Here is a 22,596-nt window from a genome sequence, read left to right as displayed (position 1 = left end):
CAAATTGCTTTCAACAATTCCATTGCTTCTTCATTTGACCACTTGAAAATCAAAATTCTTTTAGATTATAAATATAACTTTTTATAACTCTGTTATTACGTACTGTGAATGGGGAAAGGGAGCCAATCTTGTGGCTGTAGCGTCGGACGGCCTCTCTGATGTGGCAGGGCTGGATGGCATCGCTGTGAGCCTCAACACCACAGGCCGCAGTGCTCTGCGACAGAAAAACACATAAATTGTTACTAAATCAAAAACACACAACAGAACTACAGTGTATAAAATATGAAAATAAACTTATAAAAATGGGACTTTTTTTCCCTTAGGATGCACATCACTGCTGCCATATACTACATCTAAAAAAAAAATTCCATCAACAAATCAAAGATGACTTTTACATGACCCCTTCCTAGCAGATCTACCAAATGTAGTTTTTATGTCCACAATATTTCACCTAGGCCTACATGACAAGGTATTGGAGAATACAGCCACTTGCGTGCAGATGAAATGTGCATAGGGGCTTGCTGAAAGAGCCACAGGAAGCTATTTGAAAAAAAAAATTAACAATATTTATTAATATAAATGTTTTTTGAGAGCTCCTTGGGTATACTTGTGAAAAAACTAGAGGATCATCAATTTTAAAGTCAAAAAATATAAAATTGTTGTATGTTTATTTATAATGCTGGCGGCTGTCATAAAAGATAATTTCAACTTGGTTCTTAATTTTCTAGGGATACTTGGGTCAAAAAAATAAACCTTTCTAATTTAATCTGCTTCATCTTCTAAAGGACAGATTGAAAGAACAAAGACATAAGAAAGACAAAGATTATTTGTAACAAGAGTATGAATACCAACTCTAGAAATGACAAATGTACGTTTAAGATGATTTAAAAAATCAAAATGTTCAGTAGGAGCTTTTCAGTCTTGCGACTTAGTTGCAGGATCTGGATCCCTAAAAACTGGGTCAAGATTCCATCCTTATCAGTTACCAGCAGTATCAAGTCAATTAACATCTATGTACCTCAATTTCCTCATCTGTAAAACTGGGATAATAATTACAATTGCTTTATAGTATTGTCATGAAAATTGAGTGAGTTTATACATGTGAACCACTTAAAACAATGCCTGAGGTGTTAGCTATTAAAAACACCTAGGTTGTTATTTAAGTGAAGCATTAAAAATGGAACCTCCATGTTCTTGAAATGATAAATTGCTTTAAAGTATGGTAGATACCAGATGCCACGCCATCAACATTAAAGAATCAAGAGTAAGAAACAGTAGCCTTCTTATTACTATAACCACAGCCTACAAGTCATTCATTGTCACACATTACCATTATAAGTTTTTCTGATAATTACTACAAATACCACTCTCAAAATTCATTGTAGGGGTATAACTAGTACAACCTCTATGGATAACAATTTGGTAAAACCTTATCAAAATGAAAAAGCACAAATGTCTTTGTCCCAGCAATTTTACCTCAAAGACAGATGTGGGAACATTGAAATAAATTATGACACAACCACTCAAAACAGAAACCACAGCAAATGCCAAAAAGAGTGAGGCAGCTTCACACACATGCCTCATCCAAGGAGGCTACACTCAGAGCCATACATAGTTACAAAGCTGTCTCTAAGATATATTAAGTGAAAAACCTGAAAGGTGTCCAGTTGGGTGGCATTCTGTTACCACTTAAAAAAGAAAGGGTGAACTTTATATATTCATCAAAGCACAGGGCATTTCTGTAAGGGTATACCAAAACAATGTTTATTTCCTGGAGAATGAATGGGTGGTTGGAGGACAGGGGCTGGAAGGGATGGTTTCCACTGTGTATCTTTTTGTACTTTTTTGTACCATGTCCATGATTTTTCCTATTATAAACTAGCAAAATAATTAAAAATTTCCAACCAAACAATAGTATATGCTTATTGCCCAAGCTGAATCTGAAATAAGATGCGAAATACAAAACAAAATAGATCTTGATTATTTTTATTATTTTAACAAGATTTGAAATAAGCCAAATAAGAATTTACCCTAGGGTATCTTTCTCAATCATTCCAACAATATCCTAAATAACATATCTGCTATGCCCACAATAACATGGATTAAGTTATTTTAACCCCTTACTTTGGCACTGATTTAAAAGTACACAGGGTTTTGTTTTTTTATTTTGAATGCTTTCTGGATTCTCATTTCAAATCCTTTGTGTCAGTCAGAATATGTCAGGATACAAATGCAAATATCAGGTACCCAGTAAAGGTAAAGGATTTTCCCTGAGGCCATTCAGCACTAAAATATGAGTATGACTAACACAGATTCAGTAACCCACTAGGTATAACAGATGCTTGTGAAGTAAGTTGAGGCATTCTGTTCTTTTGTGGAAATGAATGCAAATATTTACCTGACTTGGAATCTAAAGTAAGCTTTCCAGTGGAAATACAAAAGAGAAACATCAAGAGGGGTAGTGTCCTGCATATTAAGTGGGAAAGGAAGTCCTTTCTGTGTGTTCCTCTGGGATATCACCTTTCTCCCTGCAAACTAAATTTATTTTTTCATTTTTTCCCCACATGTACTCTTCCTTTATTTCACCCGATTAAACTTGGTTTTGGTGTAGAACATCCTTGAGAGATCCTCAGAACTTCTAACATGCCAATCAAACGGTGTGCCAATAATTTGGGAACACTGAAGTGGAGCACACGTTAGACAAGCCAGCCAGACTGGTTGAATCATGCTATCTGTCAAATAGATGAAGTTTAACTTAAGATTTTTCCATTTTAGCAATTTCAGTTTCATCTGCTATAATGGAACACTTGCAAACATTATTATGAAGTTACCATGTGCTCTTCTGTACTTTTTTGACTTGGTCATTGAATTCTTTGGAAGGGAATCTTTAAATCTAAATATTCTATCTCCTTGTTGTTTCTACCTCAACAAATAATCTTCACACATCTACCAAACTCTTCTGTTAACTAGCAGTCCTTCACCAAACTAGTTACAATTTGTTCAAATTCAAAATTCATACCAAGTTTAGAATTTTTAAATTTAGCAGTGATTCTAGCATTTTTGCATTAAATTTTGAAACTGTTTCAGAATTATCATAATGCCTATATATTTGTTACTGGTATTAAAAAAATATCTGCTGTAGGGCCTCTCTGGTGGCACAAGGGGTTGAGCACAGCACTGTGAAGCTATCTGCAGCCTCTGCAGCAGAAGTTCGATTCCCAGTCAGTCAGGAGCTGCCCATATGGTGCAGCAGACCTCTCCTGTCTTGCCCGCTGCTCCCCTCAGCAGTGTGTTTCAGTCAGTCTGACTGTTTTGTTCCCCACTCTGTCTGTGGTGAATTTTCTCACCCCCTGCATCTCTGACCTGTATTCCAATTCTTGTATGGATAAATAAATCTTTAAAAAAATATATCTGCTGTAAACACAAAAAGGACTGTTAGAGTTATGTAACAATTCATTTTTTCTGCTTGTACCCACGTTTTAGGATAATATTTAATTTTGAAAAGCTAAAGCTGAGTCCTGTTGTCCAAAGTGTTTGCAGAAATCTCTGTGGAGACTAAATCTTCATTTCCTAAGTACAAGTGGCTTGGTAAAGTTCCTCTTCTTGGTTGCATTCTAATTCTAACAATATTTTGGAATTTTGTCTCTATGTTTCTTCATCCAGATACTGATGCTAGGTAATGGGAACTATATTATCACAAGGAGTCCTACAATTTCCTGGATTGGAGTATTGTCCCTCTGCTTGTCCTTACCAGCCTACACTGAGCAAAATCTCTCAGCACTTTGAGCATACAACTGTGGTTTCAAGGAAGTGATACTGAATCTTTTGTCAACCCCAGATCTTTTACAAATGTTTTTTTCTGATCAGACTCTTTTCTTGCCACTTAAATTATTGGCAGGGTAATTGTGTCCTATCCTTTCTTAGTTTTTTCTTTTTTCTTACTACAATAATTTCCAATGTTTAAGAAGGACCTGAAATCCCAGATAATTGCTTCTTATTCCTTCCACATGCATAACGGTGGACTAGATCTTTTGTTAAAGTTGAAATATTAAGTCTTACAGAGGGTAAAACATACTTCATATAACAGCAAATGACAGGTTAGTACAGTAGTCTCCCCTTATCTGTGGTTTTGTTTATACAGTATTAGTTACCTGTGGTCAGAAAATATTATGCACAATAAGTTATCTTGAGGGAGAGCTATATGGAGAGGAACCATATTCACATAGCCTTTATTACCGTATATTGCTCTAACTGTTCTATTTACTACTAGCTGTTGTTAATCTCTTATGTTTCACATTTATGAATTAAACTTTATCATTGGTGTGATATATGAAAAACACAGTACATATAGTTCAGTTCTAATCTTGGTTTCAAGCATCCACTGGGAGTTTTGGAACATATCCCCTTCAGAGTGGGGGGGACTGGGCGGGGTGGAGGGGTGCTGTATTGCTATCACTAATACTTGTTACTCACTGTCCTCAAAGACTGATACATAGTTTGACTAGCCAGACAAGTATTCTCTTTCTCACCATTTTGTATATATAGTTTTCCCATAGTTTCACTCTTACAGAGGACTTCTTTTCAGATGAAGATGGACCATTCCTTGGCAAAAGGTTATAGCAGGTACTATATTGAATTTTCTCACTTCAAGTTTAATTGCTATGGTAATTGTTAAAGGTGTAGTTTTCTGTAACTAGAAAAAGCTATTCTTTAACAAAGGAAATTAAAACTAGAAAAGGAATTCAAAAGAAAGTAAGAGATAATTACTGGATTCAAGGGTTAAGACATGATTAAATTTAGAAGAAATGCAAGATATCATCCGTTCTAAACTTTCCTAACTTCTCCCTCATTTTTTAAAAGATTTATTTATTTATGCATGTAAGAACTGGGGTGCAGGCCAGAGGTATGGGGGGTGAGAGGATTCACCAGTTAGAGTGGGGAACAGAACAGGCAGACTGATTGAAATACACTGCTGAGGGGAGCAGAGGGCGAGACAGGTGAGGTCTGCTGAGCCATATGGGTAGCTCTCTGGCCAGACGGGGGAATCAAACTCGTGCTGCAGAGGCTATGGATAGGGCCTCCCCAGTGGCACAGCGGTTGAGAGCTGGGCTGCGAAGCTGCCTGCAGCCTCTGCAGCACCGGTTCGATCCCCGGCTGCCGGGCAAGGGTCCCACATGGCACGCTGACCTCTCCTGCCATGCCAGCTGCTCCCCTCAGCAGTGTATTTCGTCAGTCTGCCTGTTCTGCTCCCCGTTCTGGCTCTAGTTAATTCTCTCACCCTACCATGCTTCTGACTGTACCCAGTGCTTGTATACATAAATAAATAAATCTTTAAAAAAAATAAAGTATTAAAAAAAAAAAGAGGCTATGGATAGCTTCATAGTGCTGTGCTTAGCTCCTTGTGCCACAGAGATGGGGCCTCCCTGGTGGCACAGGTGTTAAAGGCTCAGCACCATTTTCAAGCTATTGCCAGCCACTGTGGCCTCAGTTCCATCACTGGCCAGAGAGTTAACCCACATAGTGCAGCAGACCTCTCCCGTCCTGCCCGCTGCTCCCCTCAGCAGCATATTTCAGTAGATGGACTGTTCTGCTCCCCACTCTATTTCTGGTGAATCCCCTCACCCCCCTGCACCTCTGGCCTATATTCTAGTTCTTGTATGTATAAGTAAAATAAAAATAAATCTTTAAAAAAAAGAGCAGAGAGTGAAGACAAGGGATGCACCCAAAATTATAATGATCATTTCAAAATATGGTTACACATGAAGCTTCTTCACTTCTGGTACATATAGCTAGTATATAATGGGATTATTCTATGTAGAATGAATTGTATCATAATATCACCATTCCTAAAGTTTACAGTGAGTACAAACAAAAATACCTAAATGCCCCCAAACAGATGACTGGATCAAGAAGATGTGGTATATACATACTATGGAATACTACTCAGCAATCAAGAAAGATAAACTTATGACACTCACAGTAACATGAATGGAGCTGAAGGGATTATGCTCAGTGAAATAAGTCAGAAGGAAAAAGAAAGTATCAGGTGATGGTTTTACTTATAGGAGAAACATAGGGAAGACATACAAGGGATCAGAAAAAAAAAAGACAAAACTATCAGTCAAACTATAAATTGGAGACATTCATCAGTGAAGGGGGAGGGAAAAGGATCAAAATGGGAGGGAAGAGCACAAGAGTCTATGGTGATGGCTCATGGGTATCTTGATGGTGGTAATTTTATGGGGACTACAACTGAGGAGAAATCAAACATTGTACAAAAATGAACAATGATGTAAAAGTATATAAATAAAAAAATACAGCAAGACCTGGACTATAGAAAGATGCTGATGACTATGTAGAGAAATAATTAAAACCTTTGTAGTGGGACACTATTAATTCTGATTCCACAAAATTTGAATTTAGGAAAATTTAGATGTGGATCAGGCTAGCACTTTATTCAAGAAGGCTCTGTTACAAAATAACTCTAGTTTAATAACTTCAAAAATATGGAGAGAAATGTTTAATATACAAGAGCAAAAAGTTTCAAGAATTTCCAAACTTATGAACACTTATTATAGGTATACACAATTACCAGGTTAATTAAAACTCCTTCTTACATAATTTGTATAGCAGGTCCACTAAAAAGGTCTATTTTTTTTTTTTTAAGATTTATTTTATTTATATAAGAACCAGGGTACAGGCCAGATGTGTGGGAGGGTAAGAGAATTCACCAGAGACAGAGCCGGGAACAGAACAGGCAGACTGATGAAATACACTTCTGAGGGGAGCAGCGGGTGGACAGGAGAGGTCTGCTCGCCATGTGGGTGGCTCCACGGACGGCAGGGATCGAACCGGCACTGCAGAGGCTGCGGTCAGCTTCACAGTGCTGCACTCAACTGCCTGCGCCACTGGGGAGGCCCTGAAAAGGTCTTTCAAATAACATTTTGTTGTTCTAATCTAGTTACTGAATGAACTGGAGAGCACCATACTGAAATTCTTTAAAACAACTTTATAATCAGAAGTTCCTTATAGTTCAGATTTTCCCCTAATGAGTAAGCAGTGAATTCAGTCACTTTGTAAATCAAAGTGGAAACCAAAAACAAGGCTGAAATTTAAATTTGTTTGCTATCAATTACAAAATTATATCTTAGCATGGTTTTACTATTTATAATGGCAAATGGTTCCTCTGTACTAACCTGTAGCTAAAAATGCAAACTCTGGACAAATTATTAAAAAAAAACAACCCTGAAATCAATAGACACCAATTAAAATCAGGTGGCTACTGGAAGGGGGAATGTCTATAGAAGAAATGAAAGGCTGTGGGTTAAGTTTCCTATTTTTTCTGTTGTAGTTCAACAAGCAGGTTTTAGGGAGAAAAACAGATTACATACATTGTTAAAATTCAACAAATATACTTAAGAATACATTTTACCTGCAAAAGAACAATAAACTATAAAACTATACATAACAAATGGTTTTGTCACAAAATGTACATATATCTGTCATTTACTTCACAATGTGTCAAAAATAATGAACCAATAGATGGAGGAACAATTAGATGTACAGCTATAGTAAATGTCAATATAATAAATATAGTGAAATCTTAGGTGTAGAATCTGGATGCTCAGTATACGATGTTCACGCTTAACTTTCTTATATGCTTGAAAATTTTTATAGTAAATGTATCAATGTATTATTTATGTATTGTAGTAAAATCAATGTATTATTTTATTCAGAAGTAAACTGGTTAAAAAGTTGAGAAGGGCCTCCCTGGTGGTGCAGGGTCTAAGACACAACCTATGAAGCTATCCGCAGCCACTGCAGAGGTCAATCCCCAGACAGGGAACTACCCACATGGTGCAGCAGACCTCTCCTGACTCGCCCGCTGTTCCCCTCAGCAGTGTATTTCAGTCAATCTGCCTGTTCTGTTCCCCACTCTGTCTCTGGTGAATCCTCTCACCCCCACACCTCTGGCCTGTACACTAGTTCTTATATGAATAAATAAATAAATATTTAAAAAATAATTTAAAATTAAATTAAAAAATAAATTAAAATTAAAAGTTGAGAAGTCATTAAGTATAATTAAGTGTAAATTGGCTGCTTCTAAAAATTTGGATTATGAAAAAAAACAGCACATTTTCCATATCTGAGAAGAACTCATAAAGATCATCTTCATTCCACACCAGAAATATATACAGCCTACTAACCTTTTTCCTTTTCCTCTGCTTGGTTTTAGCTGAGTCTTGTCCAGTACTCCCATTCCCGAGGGATGCTGATATGATTTTCCCTGGATGCTGTAATCCAGATGTTGGAGCTGTCGGTGTAGGAGGTGGTGTGCTCTCAGGGGAGTCTGGGTATGACTTCATGCAAGATCCCTGCCCAAAAGAGATGTGGCTTTGAAGTCAAGTGATCAAAATTTCTAACCTAATATTAGATTCAGTTCAATAGTGCATGAATTTAATATTACTTGAAGCTTACAAATACAAATATACAATTTATTCTTATTCAGTCCACAGAAATGGGAGACTCCTTCTTAGCCCTAAGGGTCAAATGTTTTGATTTTTAATCACTGAGATAAAAGCAGGATTCCTGGAATATAGTTTTTAAAATTTCTGCTGATTTTGTTAAATACAGACATTTATTTTTACTTGGAAGTTTTGTTGGCATTTCAGACTTTTATGACTCAAAATGAACCTGTAAACATTCCAAACAAATTGGATATCTTCCAGACTTTGTTCCTAAAATGATGATCATCCTTATTCTAGTAACTCAAACTCAATGCCTTAGGATCACTGTACACAGATCCTTCTAGCTCTTCTCACACCTAGTTCCTTCCTTTCTTTTTTATCTTATCTATTTGTTTTCTTTGGCCTTGACTGCAATTTTTTTTTCTCTTCTGTATGGAAGCACTTCAAATATTTGAAGACTCTTCTCTTCAAGGACAAACACTTCAACTTCCTTCAATCATTTACTGTAAGACATGTTTTTAGCTTCCTTCAAGGTCTGATTACTCACTCTTCTTTAGACATCCTTCACTGTGTCAATATCCAACAATTTCTTTATCAGTATTATCACAATAGTGGCTCCTAAAAATTTATAGGCAAATAAGTCCGTAAATATTTTTTACATATATTATTAATCTAATTTCCCTCATCCTGTCAACCATACTAACAATATTATTTACTGCCCTAATATTCTTTTTAATGTATTTTAAAAATTATACTATACTTTGCAAAATGGTTTGCTGAAATTCAGATATTGGTTTCAAGAATATTTCTTTGATCTGTTTCTCTAGAAACATTATCAAACAATGGAGAATGTTAATCTGGCATGAATTGTTCTTAGGAAAAACCAATATAACTCCTATAGATTATTGTGTTTTGTGCCTGAACTGTATATGAGAAAAAAATGTGGGCCTCCCCTGGTGGCGCAGGCAGTTGAGCACAGCGCTGTGAAGCTCTCTGCAGCCTCTGCAGCGCAGGTTTGATCCCAGCTGGCCAGTGGGGGTCCCACATGGTGTGGCAGACCTCTCCTGTCATGCCCACTGTTCCCCTCAGCAGTGAATTTCGTCAGTCTGCCTGTTCTGTTCCCTGCTCTGTCTCTGGTGAATCCTCTCATCCTCCTGCGCATCTGGCCTGTACCCAGTTCTTCTATAAATAAATTAATAAATCTTTATAAAAACGTAGAAAATTCACTTGATAATAATAAACTTGCTAAGCTAGTATGAGAAACTCAAGCTTAACTAGCTTAGTTTCTTATATGGCTCAAGAATAAGCGTCATTAAAATGGCATGCATTGTGTATTAGTTTCATGGTTTGAATTTCCAATTTTAATCTTCTACAGTGGCTCTATTTGGATCTTCTTAAAACACCCTTCTGGGGCCTCCCCTGGTGGCACAGCGGTTGAGCACTGGGTTGCGAAGCTGCCCACAGCCTCTGCAGCGCCGGTTCGTTCCCTGGCTGCTGGCAAGGGTCCCACAAAAAAAACAAAAACAAAAAACAAAACAAACAAACAAACAAAAATCCTTCTGAACTCATCACACTTGAAGAAACCTTCAACTCTTCCTTAATAACTCTAAGAGTCCAAGGCCTTAATTTTCTAATCTAACTTCTTACTACCCTCCCCCCTCAATGAATCCTTGGCTTGAATATTTTAATCAGGGTTTTTTTTTTCTTGTACAATTATAATTATGCTGCCTCCGTTGCCTAGAGTATTCTCCCCACTTTTACCATTTCATCAAAGTCCTATCTTTCATTCACAAACAGTTTCTTCTCTGAAGTCTCCTTTGATTTTAATTAGGGAATTTTTTTAACCTCCAAATTTTGTCTATGCCACTCACTTGAAGTCAGTATACCCTGTCTTGAATTGCTTGTTTGCATGTTCATATATTTCCTTATTTGTTTGATGGATGTCCTGTCCCCTTGAACACAGATCACATCAGTCTCCAAAGTCCCCCTCTGTACCAATTTTGGTATAGTCCTTCAAGAAAACCCTTGATAGTGGTTGATGATTTGTAATGTCAATGAGTAAGACTCCCACTTTAGAGTGGTCATTTTCTTTATGTTTTTTTTCAGATATTAAAGGATAGGGAGACTTCTATTCTCTGTGAATGTTCACCCTGACTACCAGTCACATAGAAGGAGGGGATTATGCCAGACCAGGGAGAAGCTTGAGGCGCATACTAACAGATTTAGTCAGGATGCTTTCTGATACTCCTGCTCCCACCTCCCAGAGAGCCCAGGAAATCCAGCACACATAGGCCATTTTTCTTAACTGCTGGGTAGCTGGGAACAGCTGCTGTGGTTGTTGAGCAGTTGCCCAGGGCCGTTTGGCCACCCTGGAGAACACCAGTAAGGCAGGAATAAAGAGTATTCCCCGCCATGCAAGCAATCTCTTGGATGTTAAGGGAAAACTAGACTTGTTATGTTCTCTGTAAATTTCTTCAATTAGAAATGTTATAACAAATTTGTCTGATGTTAATGAAAAGCATACTTACACACATATTCATAAAGTGAACATGTACCAATGGCATCTTAAAAAGGTATTCTTTGACATCACAATTTGGGTTAGAACATAAAGGAAACAAAAAATGTTTAATCAAATGGGTAAGTTTCACAGTCTTTTAAAGCAGGCTGACTGATAATGATATATGATCTTTTCCCAAAATATAAAAAGAAGGATTTTTTATGGGTGTAAACATTTTAATTCCTACTTGTATTCTAAGTCAATCTGATTCTTCCAGGGGCATAAAAAGATGTCAAACTTTTTTAAACTTGTAATAAGATTCTATATAAGCATGTATGTTTGAATATTTTCTAAGTATCCCAGGGCAGAGCTACTTAAACCATAGGGTTCACAGATCCATCCCTTAGATCCACAGAATGATTTCAGAGGGTCTGTGTTTCTAGAGAAAGGATTTATAGTTTTCATCAGATTTTCAAAGGGGTCTAAAAACGTACCTAAAAATGATTACAACTAATTTTTAGAAATTATATGCGCCACCATTTTGACCTACAGATACTAACAGGAAGTAGATATATATAATTAAGGAATAGAAGTAAGACAGGACTTAGCATTTTCAGGTTATATATTTCACCCAACTTGATCTAAAGCTCACTTTGTAACTATACATGTAGATATCAACCTAACCTCCTTGCTGCCTTTTCTATGGTTATTCAGTTGGATTATATGAACTTGTTGCTTATAAAAGTAATAAAGTTTAAATAGTAGCAAATTCATTCAATAGATAATATATTTCCAGCTTTTAGGCACATTCTGCTTATAGAGAATATTTGTTTAAATGCTAAAAGTGGTACACAATTACTACATCAAGCCTTTACAATTGACAAGTAGACTTTATAGTATCCATAGAGGGGATCCCAGCAACAGAGTCTGGATCAGAGAAGGATGAGATCTTCACATATATAAATGGGCCAAATTAAACACTGAGGATAAATGGAGTTTATTAGAAATATGAGGAGTTATTACATCAATAATACTAATCCTCTTATCTTTGAGGCACAAAGAAATAACTTTTTATTCAATTACCTAAACCAGTTGTTCATCCCCCATGGAAATGAGAAGTGCTCTGCAACCATACTTCTGTCCCTGATGGGCAAGGAAAACAACATAAAGCAAGGAAAAGTTGAATAATCATTGTATTTACTGGATTGTTAGGACGTGGCCCATAGTAGGTGCTCAACAAATACTTTTTGAAGTTCAATGTATTAAGATTCTTTGACAAAAGGATACATACATCTATATAACCTTTTCAAAAGAACTACCAGGTAAACACCAAACAAGACAGAATTGTCAAAGATTTTGTTACTTACCTCAGCAGAGTTGTGATACTGAATGAAGGTTGCAGAAATGGCATGACTGAAAGGGTCTCCTGCTTTGGTTACCATGTCCTGCTTCACAAGAAGAGCCAGATCCACCAACTGAAAGATCAGAGCCATGGAAATAAAGTCACATAGCTGGAAATAATCCTGAATGTCACTGAAGTGGCAAAACTACGAGCAATATATTCCAAACACTACTGATCATACTGTCTGCTTAAAAATCTGTACTGTGGATGTGAGAGTATAATTTAATTGACTGGTAAATGGATTTACCCAAGAATAACATTAAGTGTTATATTCTGACTTCTACGAAAGTAGTTGTCAAGTTTTATTTTATAATCACCATGATAGCAATTTTAAATACAGATTTCTGTGCTCTAAGTCCCAAGCTGCTAATTCAGTAGGTCTGTTCTGGAGTGAAGCCTAGGAATTTACATTTTATTTTATTTTTTTTTATTTTTTTTTATTTTTTTTTTATTTTATTTTTTTTTTAAAAGAGGCATGTATTTTTATTTATTTATTTATTTATTTATTTATTGTTTGTTTGTTTGTTTGTTTGTTTGTACATGCACTGGGTACAGTCAGAAGCGCGGAAGGGTGAGAGAATTCACCAGAGTCAGAGCGGGGAGCAGAGCAGGCAGAAGGACCGAAGTACACTGCTGAGGGGAGCAGCGGGCGGCAGGAGAGGTCTGCACGCCATGTGGGACCCTCCTCCAGTGGCCGGGGAGCAGCCGGGGATCGAACCGGTGCCGCAGAGGCCGCAGGCAGCTTCGCAACCCAGCGCTCAACCGCTGCGCCACTGGGGAGCCCCGGAATTTACATTTTAAACAAGAACAAAGGACATGTTGATGCTTGTGGTCTAAGTACCACACTTTGAGAAACTGTTAGAGGGCAGTGATTCCAGAATCAGATTTTGGTAAGGACTCAACAGGTGGTACATATCTAGAAAGGTATATAAACAAGGTAGATGGTACTTAGAATTCAATGTTGAGAAAAGGTAGGCAGGGATTCCATTTCTGGTTGGAATAAAGCAAAAAAAAAAAAAAAAAAATCACTTTTACCTTAACACCCGCCAGGGATGAGGATACACAGAAACATGACCAAATTAAATTTCAGACAATGGTAAGATGGTCATTGGGAAAATTCATGGCTGTCTCATTGCTAGTAGAACAAGAACTGATCTTGCACAAAGATAAAGGTGATAAGTCATGTATGTCTGGCCTGATATGACAGATTAGAATTCTTACCTGTGCTACAGTTTCATATGCTAAATATGCTAAAATTTCCATAGCGATGACATTGGGTTTTATCTCCATACTGCTGCAGTCCAACCAGTCTCGAAATTTGGAGGCTTTTTTTGCTAGCCATTAAAAAAGAAGTAGAGAAAATTTAATTTTTGAAGTCTTTTTATACTGCACATAATCACAAAATGAATTTTTTTAAGCTGCATGTGAAAAATATGTTTTTGAAGTCTGATTCATGTCTAGATTTTTTAGCCCTGAGAAATCCTTAATGCATTTATATCCTTTACTTATATGTATGCTACACACCATAGTGTACTAAAATCAATGAATGTTGAGCATTTCTCACACTGTGTCAGATTATCATTGCTATATCTTATATTACAAGTTACATTGGATTTATTGTGAGAAGAAAATTCTAAAAGAAGGAATCTGTGATGAGCAAAAGGAACATATAGAAATTGCATTTTAACATCTTTCCAAATGTGCCTATTAACCAGGATCTGTTCAAAGGTCATTAAGCTAAAAATAAATAAAATGAACTGATGCCTGGCTTGATCTAAGTCTGTGGTTACATTTTCCTGATTACAAAGGCATTCTAATTCTTAAGCCTGACTCTTAAAATTATTCGGACTGATTGCAGCCTGCCTTTGTATTATTCCCCTATTAAAATGTCACCTGGCCTTAACTGTATTCCTCTCTGAGTTCAGCCCTGCTCCTTTCCATCCATGGAAAGCCCTCCCATCAAGTTTCTTCATTCTTATGAATCCTGTCTAATAAAGTCAAATGTGTATCTCCACACTCTCGTCTTTCATTCAACTTTTATACCATCAATCTCTTTTCATGCCTGCTTATTATTTCTCAAATTATATTATAAATTATTTGTATGTGAACAACATGCATGTTTTTCTGCATACCCAAGCAGTGCCAAACACACATGGAATCACCCATTAAATATCACTAAACTGTCACAGAGCTAAACAGATAAAGGGCTCCATTAGATATTACTAATTTAACTAGTAACCTAATGGGAAAAGATTGATATAGTGAAGATTTTATCATTTCTATAACTTAATAATCTTTAAAATATTCACTGATTATTCTTTTGATTAATCTGGTCCCATAAGTCTATAAAACATGTAACAGTAACTCAAAAGTATGATTTTTTGATCCGTATAGATACAATCTTCATGGGTTCCATGTACAGAAGAGTTTTCTTTTAAATAAATCACAGCAGACATTAAGTCCTGCTATCATAGGGCATATCCAAAGCTGTCAACTGTGGCAGAATTATGATAATCCCCCTTAAAGCTATCTCCCTAAAGTAACCGATCTTCCAAATACTCTCTGACATGCAACATTCCATCTAGCTAGTAAGCTGCAATAGCTCACAAACACTTGTTTAACATCTGTGGAATACTTCTGAAGTAAAAGTCAACAGACAGAAATTTGGCAAGATCAATAAAATGTGCTTTATACACTTCTCCCTTTGACAGACTGCTAGGAACACAGAAAGAGATATTTTGTGACTAAGCTCTAAACAATTTATTTTTAAAGTGGGGAGGGGGAAGGGAGAAAGATAGTTCTTAGTATCCCCTCATCTCCATTCACCTAAGCAACAAAATTAGCAGCTTCCTTACTAAATTGTAAAAACTGAGAAAGCAGGGAAGGGGCCACAGGCCCACCAGTGTATCCCCAGGACTGAAAACAGTGCCTGGCACTGGTAGACTCACAATATTTCTAAAAGAAATGAAAGAATGGCTAAATGGAACAAATGAATGAAAGACTTTTGAATAAAAGGATGAAGTCCAAGTTTTTCTATGTATCAAAAAAGATGTACAAATGGGCCACAAAACCTCTCATGTTATTACTATTCCAAAAACACATGAAATTCTCTGGCTAATTCCCTCCCTATCATCTGGAGAAAGGTTGCTAAGAGAAAGACCCTCCCAGGGTATTGTGGTTCCAGTAAAAGAGGCACAGAATTCTCTAGTCACTATAGCTAGTTTCCATCAAGAAAAGAGGGGGTACCAGAATGAATGAGTTCTTTCTTTACCCCTCTTCTCAATAAAACAGGAAAAAGGATAATCCCAGCAATGGATCAACAATTTAAATAGAATTCTGAACAATAGTCAAAAGTTCCTAGGATTATCAGCTTCCTTACATAATTGGTTCTTTCAGCTGGTACTAGAATTATAACATATTTACGTGGTAATTTCATATGGAAATTGAATATTAGTTAATTCTCATGCACTTTGAATCTTTACCAATGATCGTTAGCAAAATTCAAGTATGTCTCAAGATTCTATTCTCTACATAGCATTTCATTATTTTAAACTCATCCATTCTCATCATTCTTTCTATCCCTAATTCTTTCCTCAAGGCCTTCAGTAATGCTCATTTCACTCTGAAGAAATTCACCTACAACTTTAATCTCTTCAATATAATCACTGTTCTTAGGTTTAGTTGAAAATAACCTTTCTCAGAGGGCTTGGTTTTTGCCTGGAAACTTTTATGGTACAGATTCTTTTTTTCCTTCTGTACATGCTTGTCAGTCTGTTCATTTTCCAATATACCAGAGGATCTGAAGAACCACTCTTCATTCTGTTAGTTTCTCCCATGGGAAACAGCACAAGCAGACTGACAGCAGACTTCATACCAACAACAGAGGCAAAAAGACAATGGAATCACATTAGGCCAGCAACTATCAGTCTACAATTTCCCACTCTGCTATCATTTAAGTATGAGGGTAAAATAAACCCATTTCCTAACCCCCAAAATAAATGCTTTAAGCACTTACAGAGTTTTGGAAAAACAAAACTAGGCCAAAAGGAATGTTTAAATGTTTATCAACTTAAAAAAATTAAGAATGTACATTTAAAAAAATGAATGATAGCAGCTAAAATAATTGAACTAGAATATATGACATGTATACAAATTGGCTGAGGAAAAGTGGAATAAGAAGATTCAGTCGATTCAAAAAGAAAAGGCAGGGAAAAATAAAACAAAACCAGTAAATTTAAAATACTAAATAAGACAGCATATATAACCCCAAATGTAAAAGGAATTATATTTATTTATTTAAATTAAGGTACACTGAAACCCTGACTGATCAAAAAAAGAAAATCTAGGCATTTGTTTGCAAAAAACCCATATATAACAAAAGGTTGAAAGGATTGGAAAGAGATTTAATAAATTAAAACTTTGTGAATTAATACCAAACTTTAAAAGACTTTAAGAGAAATGATCTCATATAAATTATCTGGCTTATATAAATATAGTAACAAAAATTTGGTGAATTTGATCAGTGTACTGATTTTGCAACTTATTCTCACAGTTTATAAATTTATTTAAAAATGCAACTATAGTTCCAATTAGTGAATACTATGATCATATATTTAAGAAGACACGTATGACAGGATCATAATTCTTATGTCCCAGTAATTTATTAGAAGGAGAGGAATGAAAAGCACCTAACGCTTTGACCAGTGTGGGAATCAGTTTTGAATTTATTAACCCACTTGGACTAAGCATTCCCAACCACAGTATTTTTAGAATATAAAACAGATTCTCTCAATAAGATTTCATAATGAAGCACCTATAAGTCCCACAGAAAGAAGTGTTTTTAAAGGTCCCAAATCCTTCCTTTTCAAAGAAAAAGATGAAGCATAATGCACTATTTATACTATGACTATACATAAAAGTACTAGCTTTTTAATTGATTACAGTTTATTAAGTTAAAAATAAAAAATCAAAAGTTATTAAAAATTGGATTTTGAAACAAAAGGTTAATTAAAGCACTTCAAGGACTACATGTTTCAGTCTGAAACAGCACTATTGCTCCTTTAAGCAAATTAAATTTAAAATATGATTTAAAAAATAGTTCAATAACACTAAATGTTACTTTATAAACTCAAGATTTATACTTATAAAAGACTTGAATGCCATTTTTAAACCTAAAAATTACAATACAAAAACCTCTCATTTGCTTAAATTGCCATGATCTGAAGTGTCATTTACTTAATGCTTCACAGATGTATAATGCCAAATTGTTAGTCAGACTGCAAAGTATATTTAGTTTGGAAAAAAAAATCTTCCAAAACATGTTTTCCTATATTTTACTGACATTTACATGGGGCACTATTTGAAATGTGTCATTTATTTGCACTTCATGATCTATAAATGAAGCTCTCATCTCCCCCACCACCCAATCAAATATGCTGCTCTTGTGACCACATAATAGCTTTTTGTTTAAAGATGCCATTGTATCTATAATCCCTCAGACCAGGGTCATGTGCTACTTTGTCATATTTTTAACTGAACATTTCGTCACATTTACTCTTTGACCTTTACCCCTGGTGGCTTAGTCATCGCTGAACTGTTGCTGTAAAGATGTTTTGCTACAAGATCTTGCCCACTACTTATCACGATCCATTATGTACTTTCAGTAAGCCTGTGTACTGTGGTGGAACACTACTAATTTTACCACTAGGTTATTAGTGCTACAAGAGCATAAAGTTCTAAATACAGCTAATATTGAATGCAGGCACAGCAGGATGTTACAGACAAAAATGGAAGAGATAATTGATATGTTCTTTTGTGACAACAGGAGTACGCATAACAAAATAGAAAGTGTGGTATTTGTTAATATTAGACACTTTCAAATGTCATGACTGTACTCTTAGAACCCATTACAGGTCAAGAACAATCAGCAATACTAGCATAATATGACTAAGAAACTAAAAAAGAAATTAAGATGGGACAACTAAGAAAAATGCAGTTTTTCTGACTCAAAGTAATGTGAATCATTAACATGGCTCGCTGTATATTACTATCACCTTTTAAAAACTCTTAATACTTTTAATTGCAAGACAGTAGAGTGTGGTAAAATCTTATATAGGGTTTTCTGCTATGTAGACATAATTTCTGTAACAGTGTTTATGTATGTGTTAAAATACCAATTTTTAATGAAAAGAGATCATGTCATAATTTAGTATACATGTAACAGTAATCTCTTAAACATAATGAAAAGTTAAATGATCACTTACAGAAACTTAATTGTCGACTTTCACAGAATTCTGCATATTGAGTTGAATCCATAATTCGAGTTTGTCTTTCTGCTCTCTAATATATAAAAATAAAAAGACACAAAAAATTTTAAAAGCAAGTAATGTTATACAGGTTTCACAGCTAGAACTTAAAATTGAAATTCTGTTCTCCTTACTTTATTTATTTTTTAAAAAGATTTATTTAATTATTTATACAAGAACCAGGGTACAGGCCAGATGCACGGGAGGGTGAGAGGGTTCACCAGAGACAGAGTGGGTAGCAGAACAGGCAGATGGATGAAATACACTGTTGAGGGTAGCAGCGGGTGCAACAGGAGAGGTCTGCTGCACCATGTGGGACCCTCGCCGGCAGGCCAGGATCGAACCAGTGCTGCAGAGTCTGCGGACAGCTTCACAGGGTGGTGGTCAACAGCCTATGCCACGAGGGGAGGCCCCTTACCTTACTTTAGGTGAACAGTTTGGTACTACAATAAATACCCATGATATACAAAATTATTAGAGGCAAACAGAAGGGTAAAAGCCTGTTTCTTTTTTTATATTAATTTTTTTATTTTTTACATCATTGTTCATTTTTAAACAATATTTGTTTCCCCTACCCCCTCAGATGTAGTCCCCATAGAGTTTCCTTCACCAACACACCATCACCTCAGTCCCCTGAGGGAACTCCTCCTCCCTCCTTCTCTCCCTCCTCCTCTCCTGCATTATGTCTCTGATTTACAATTGTCTATTTTTGGTTTGTTGTGTTTTATACTGTTATTATTTTTTTTACACTGATATCTTATTTGGTTCCCTTATATTCCTGCTATAAGTGAAACTATCTGATATTTTTCTTTTTCCTTCTGGCTTATTTTCTTTTAGCTTCATCCATGTTGCTGCAAATGGCATGAGTTTATCTTTTTTGATTGCTGAATAATATTCCATTGTGTATATGTGCCACATCTTCTTGATCCAGTCATCTATTTTTGGGCATTTGGGTTGTTTCCAGGTTTTACCTACTGGAAATAGTGCTGCAATAAACATAGGTGTACAGGTGTTCTTTTGAATCAATGTTTTTGTGTCCTTTGAGTAGATCCCTAGAAGAATTGCTGGGTCGTATGGTAGCTCCATTTTTAGGAACCTCCAGACAGCTTTCCATAGTGGTTGGACCAGTTTGCACTCCCACCAGCAATGTAGGAAAGTTCCTTTTTCACCACATCCTCGCCAACATTTGATGTTGCTTGTTTTTTTAATATGTGCTATTCTTTCTGGTATAAGGTGGTATCTCAACGTGGTTTTAATATGAATTTCCCTGATTATAAGGGATTTTGAACACTTTTTCATATGCCTGTTGGCCATTTGCATTTCCTCTTTGGAGAAATGTCTTTTAAGTTTTTCTGCCCATTTCTTGACCGGATAGCTTATTTTGTTTTTGTTGAGTCATGTGAGTTCTTTGTATATCTTTGTGACCAGTCCCTTATCAGTTGACTGGAGTGCAAAGATTTTTTCCCAATCAGTGGGGTGTTTCTCTGTTTGGGTTAATGCCTTCTTTGCTGTGCAGAAGCTTTTCAGTTTGATGTAATCCCAGCTGTTTATCTTTGCCTTCACTATCACTGCTTTGGGTTATGAGTCTTTAAAGATGTTATTGTGATATATCTCTTATAGTGTTTTACCTATTTTTCTTATATATATTTTATGGTTTCAGGTCTTATGTCCAGTTCTTTTATTCATTTTGAGTTGATTTTTGTGCATGGTGAAAGGTAGTGGTATAGTTTCATTTTTTTGCATGTGGTGGTCCAGTTTTCCCAGCACCATTTATTGAACAAACTGTCCATGTTGCACTGCATATTCTTTGCTCCATTGTCAAAGATCAGTTGTCCATATAAGTGTGGTTTTATTTCTGGGCTCTCTATTCGGTTCCATTGGTCTGTGTGTCTGTTTTTGTTCCAGTACCAAACTGTTTTAATTATTATGGAAAAGCCTGTTTCTTTTGGAAATAAAGCTTAAACTACCATTTCCCACTCTGTTGTCATTATAGTGAAAGAAAAACTAAAAGATCTCATGTCTTAAATTGTGCATTTCTAAATTTTCTTACCTGTAGGAAATTGAGAGGAGATAACCAATCAAATAGAAAAGCTGTTATAAACTATTATTGTTCATCTACCGTAAAATAGGCATTTTTTTAATGCTAAAATAGGAGTCAATGAATAATCCATATTATTTCCCTTCAGTTAAAATATGGAGCCAGAGATAACAAGCCCGTATTTTGAATTGCAAAGAATATAAAGTAAAAGGTAAACACTACATAAATCCTTTAATCTGAGTCCAGGTATGATTCACATTTTGGTATAGTTTCATTCATGGGTTTTTGGATTCAGTATAGCAGATGTTTGCTGCTTCATTGTCCCACAAGAGGTAGGATAATTATAATTCACCCATAGTTTGGTGGGAAAGAATATGACCACTTCCGCTTCCTTGGCAAGGGAAACATTTTGAAATGAGACAGGCTGGTACTTGGAATGAGTTTCTGGCCAGTAAAGGGGAAAAAAAATCCCTGAGATTTTATTTTTTTAGACTTTGGAAGGACATTCAGCAAGTTTTCTTTATCACAGTTGCTGAAGTACATAAATATCACTTTTAAGATCTATGGATACTTTATACTTTTAAAACCTGAAGTTACTATTTTTCATTTTGTTTGATTTGGGTGAGAAGTCAATTTAATTTCAATGCTGTATCAATTAATGGAATAAACAATGGACCACTGGCTACAGTTCAATACAGAAAATATAGATGGGGTAGTGGGAATTAAGGTAAAATTCACTAACTGTGGTGATTGCCTGTAAGACTGATGACTACTTCCCCCCTCTTCCTTTTCTCCTCTCTCTTCTTTCCTTCCTAATCTTTACTCAGACTCACAAACACACACATGAGCTGACACCAACCCAATTTTCTTTTGATTATTTACCTCTAGGTTCAAATACCTTTTTTTTTTTTAAAGATTTATTTATTTATACAAGCACTGGGTACAGTCAGAAGCGCGGGAGGGTGAGAGAATTCACCAGAGCCAGAGCAGGGAACAGAACAGGCAGACTAATGAAATACACTGAGGGGAGCAGCGAGCACAGCAGAAGAGGTCTGCGCACCATGTGGGACCCTTGCCAGCGGCCGGGGATCGAAACGGCGCTGCAGAGGCTGCGGGCAGCTTCTCAGCCCAGCGCTCAACTGCTGCGCCACCAGGGGAGGCCCTCAAATACTCTTTTTTAACAAGTATAAGTAAATTACATGCACACAGACACATATGTACACTATATGTGTGTGTGTATCTACTTTTGTTATTGCATCTGAAAGATTATATTTCAATAGGATATATTATTGGGTGAATTTTTATGTTAATTTTGTCCTTTTTAATATGTCTGACACGTGACTCAGTCAATGGTTACTAAAGGAAAACATGAAACAAGGAAGGGAGAATTTATGTGTTTGCAGTTATAAATGTGCTTATTTCAAAAAACCTCAAGCCTGATAACACTGTTATTGGGTATATATTATACATTTATATTATGTATATATGTATATATAACACACATGGAAATGCATAATGTGTATATCTATCTGTGACTAACTATAGAAGGAACCTCTCAGGTTTGAATTTCTAGCTCTGAGAAAATATATGGCAAATGTTACCTTAATTACAGTCAGTCCTTGGTTAGCTACACATTCTTACAGGTCCTCTCTGCTGTGCTCCAGTAAAGCAGCCTCATTAACTGAACACAAGATAGACAGAAAGGACTTATGGAAAAAAAAGTTTTTGATGAGATTCTTAATACTAATTGTTCTTCTACAAAGTTGGACAACTAAGAGTTAGCTTCTGGATATGTGCTTAGATTGCTGATGTATTTGCATTAAGTATTTGTGGAAATGAAAGTTAGAAAACTTATAAAGTTAAGGTTATGAGGGCTGCCAGCTTTA

General features: G+C 36.0%; 1 protein-coding gene across 4 annotated transcripts in view; it reads right to left on the bottom strand.

Annotated features, from left to right (window-relative positions):
* The window catches only part of SUPT3H (SPT3 homolog, SAGA and STAGA complex component), a gene marked incomplete at its 5' end in the record, with an annotated part of 404,664 nt that overhangs the window by 80,165 nt on the left and 301,903 nt on the right, over positions 1-22,596 (bottom strand). For 3 of the 4 annotated variants that reach the window (XM_084227838.1, XM_084227839.1, XM_084227840.1), the window contains 4 exons: positions 104-214; positions 12,333-12,440; positions 13,589-13,701; positions 18,631-18,706. In XM_084227838.1, coding sequence (XP_084083964.1) covers positions 104-214; positions 12,333-12,440; positions 13,589-13,701; positions 18,631-18,706 — 408 coding nt within the window. Of the gene's footprint in view, positions 1-103; positions 215-8,207; positions 8,376-12,332; positions 12,441-13,588; positions 13,702-18,630; positions 18,707-22,596 lie in introns of all 4 variants that reach the window. The other variant, XM_084227837.1, reaches the window with a different exon arrangement.

The sequence above is a fragment of the Talpa europaea genome (genome assembly GCF_964194135.1).
Source record: "Talpa europaea genome assembly, chromosome: 2".
In the NCBI taxonomy this organism is placed as follows: domain Eukaryota; kingdom Metazoa; phylum Chordata; class Mammalia; order Eulipotyphla; family Talpidae; genus Talpa; species Talpa europaea.
The sequence above is the reverse complement of the archived record's forward strand: the minus strand, read 5'-3'. Positions and strand labels throughout refer to the sequence as shown.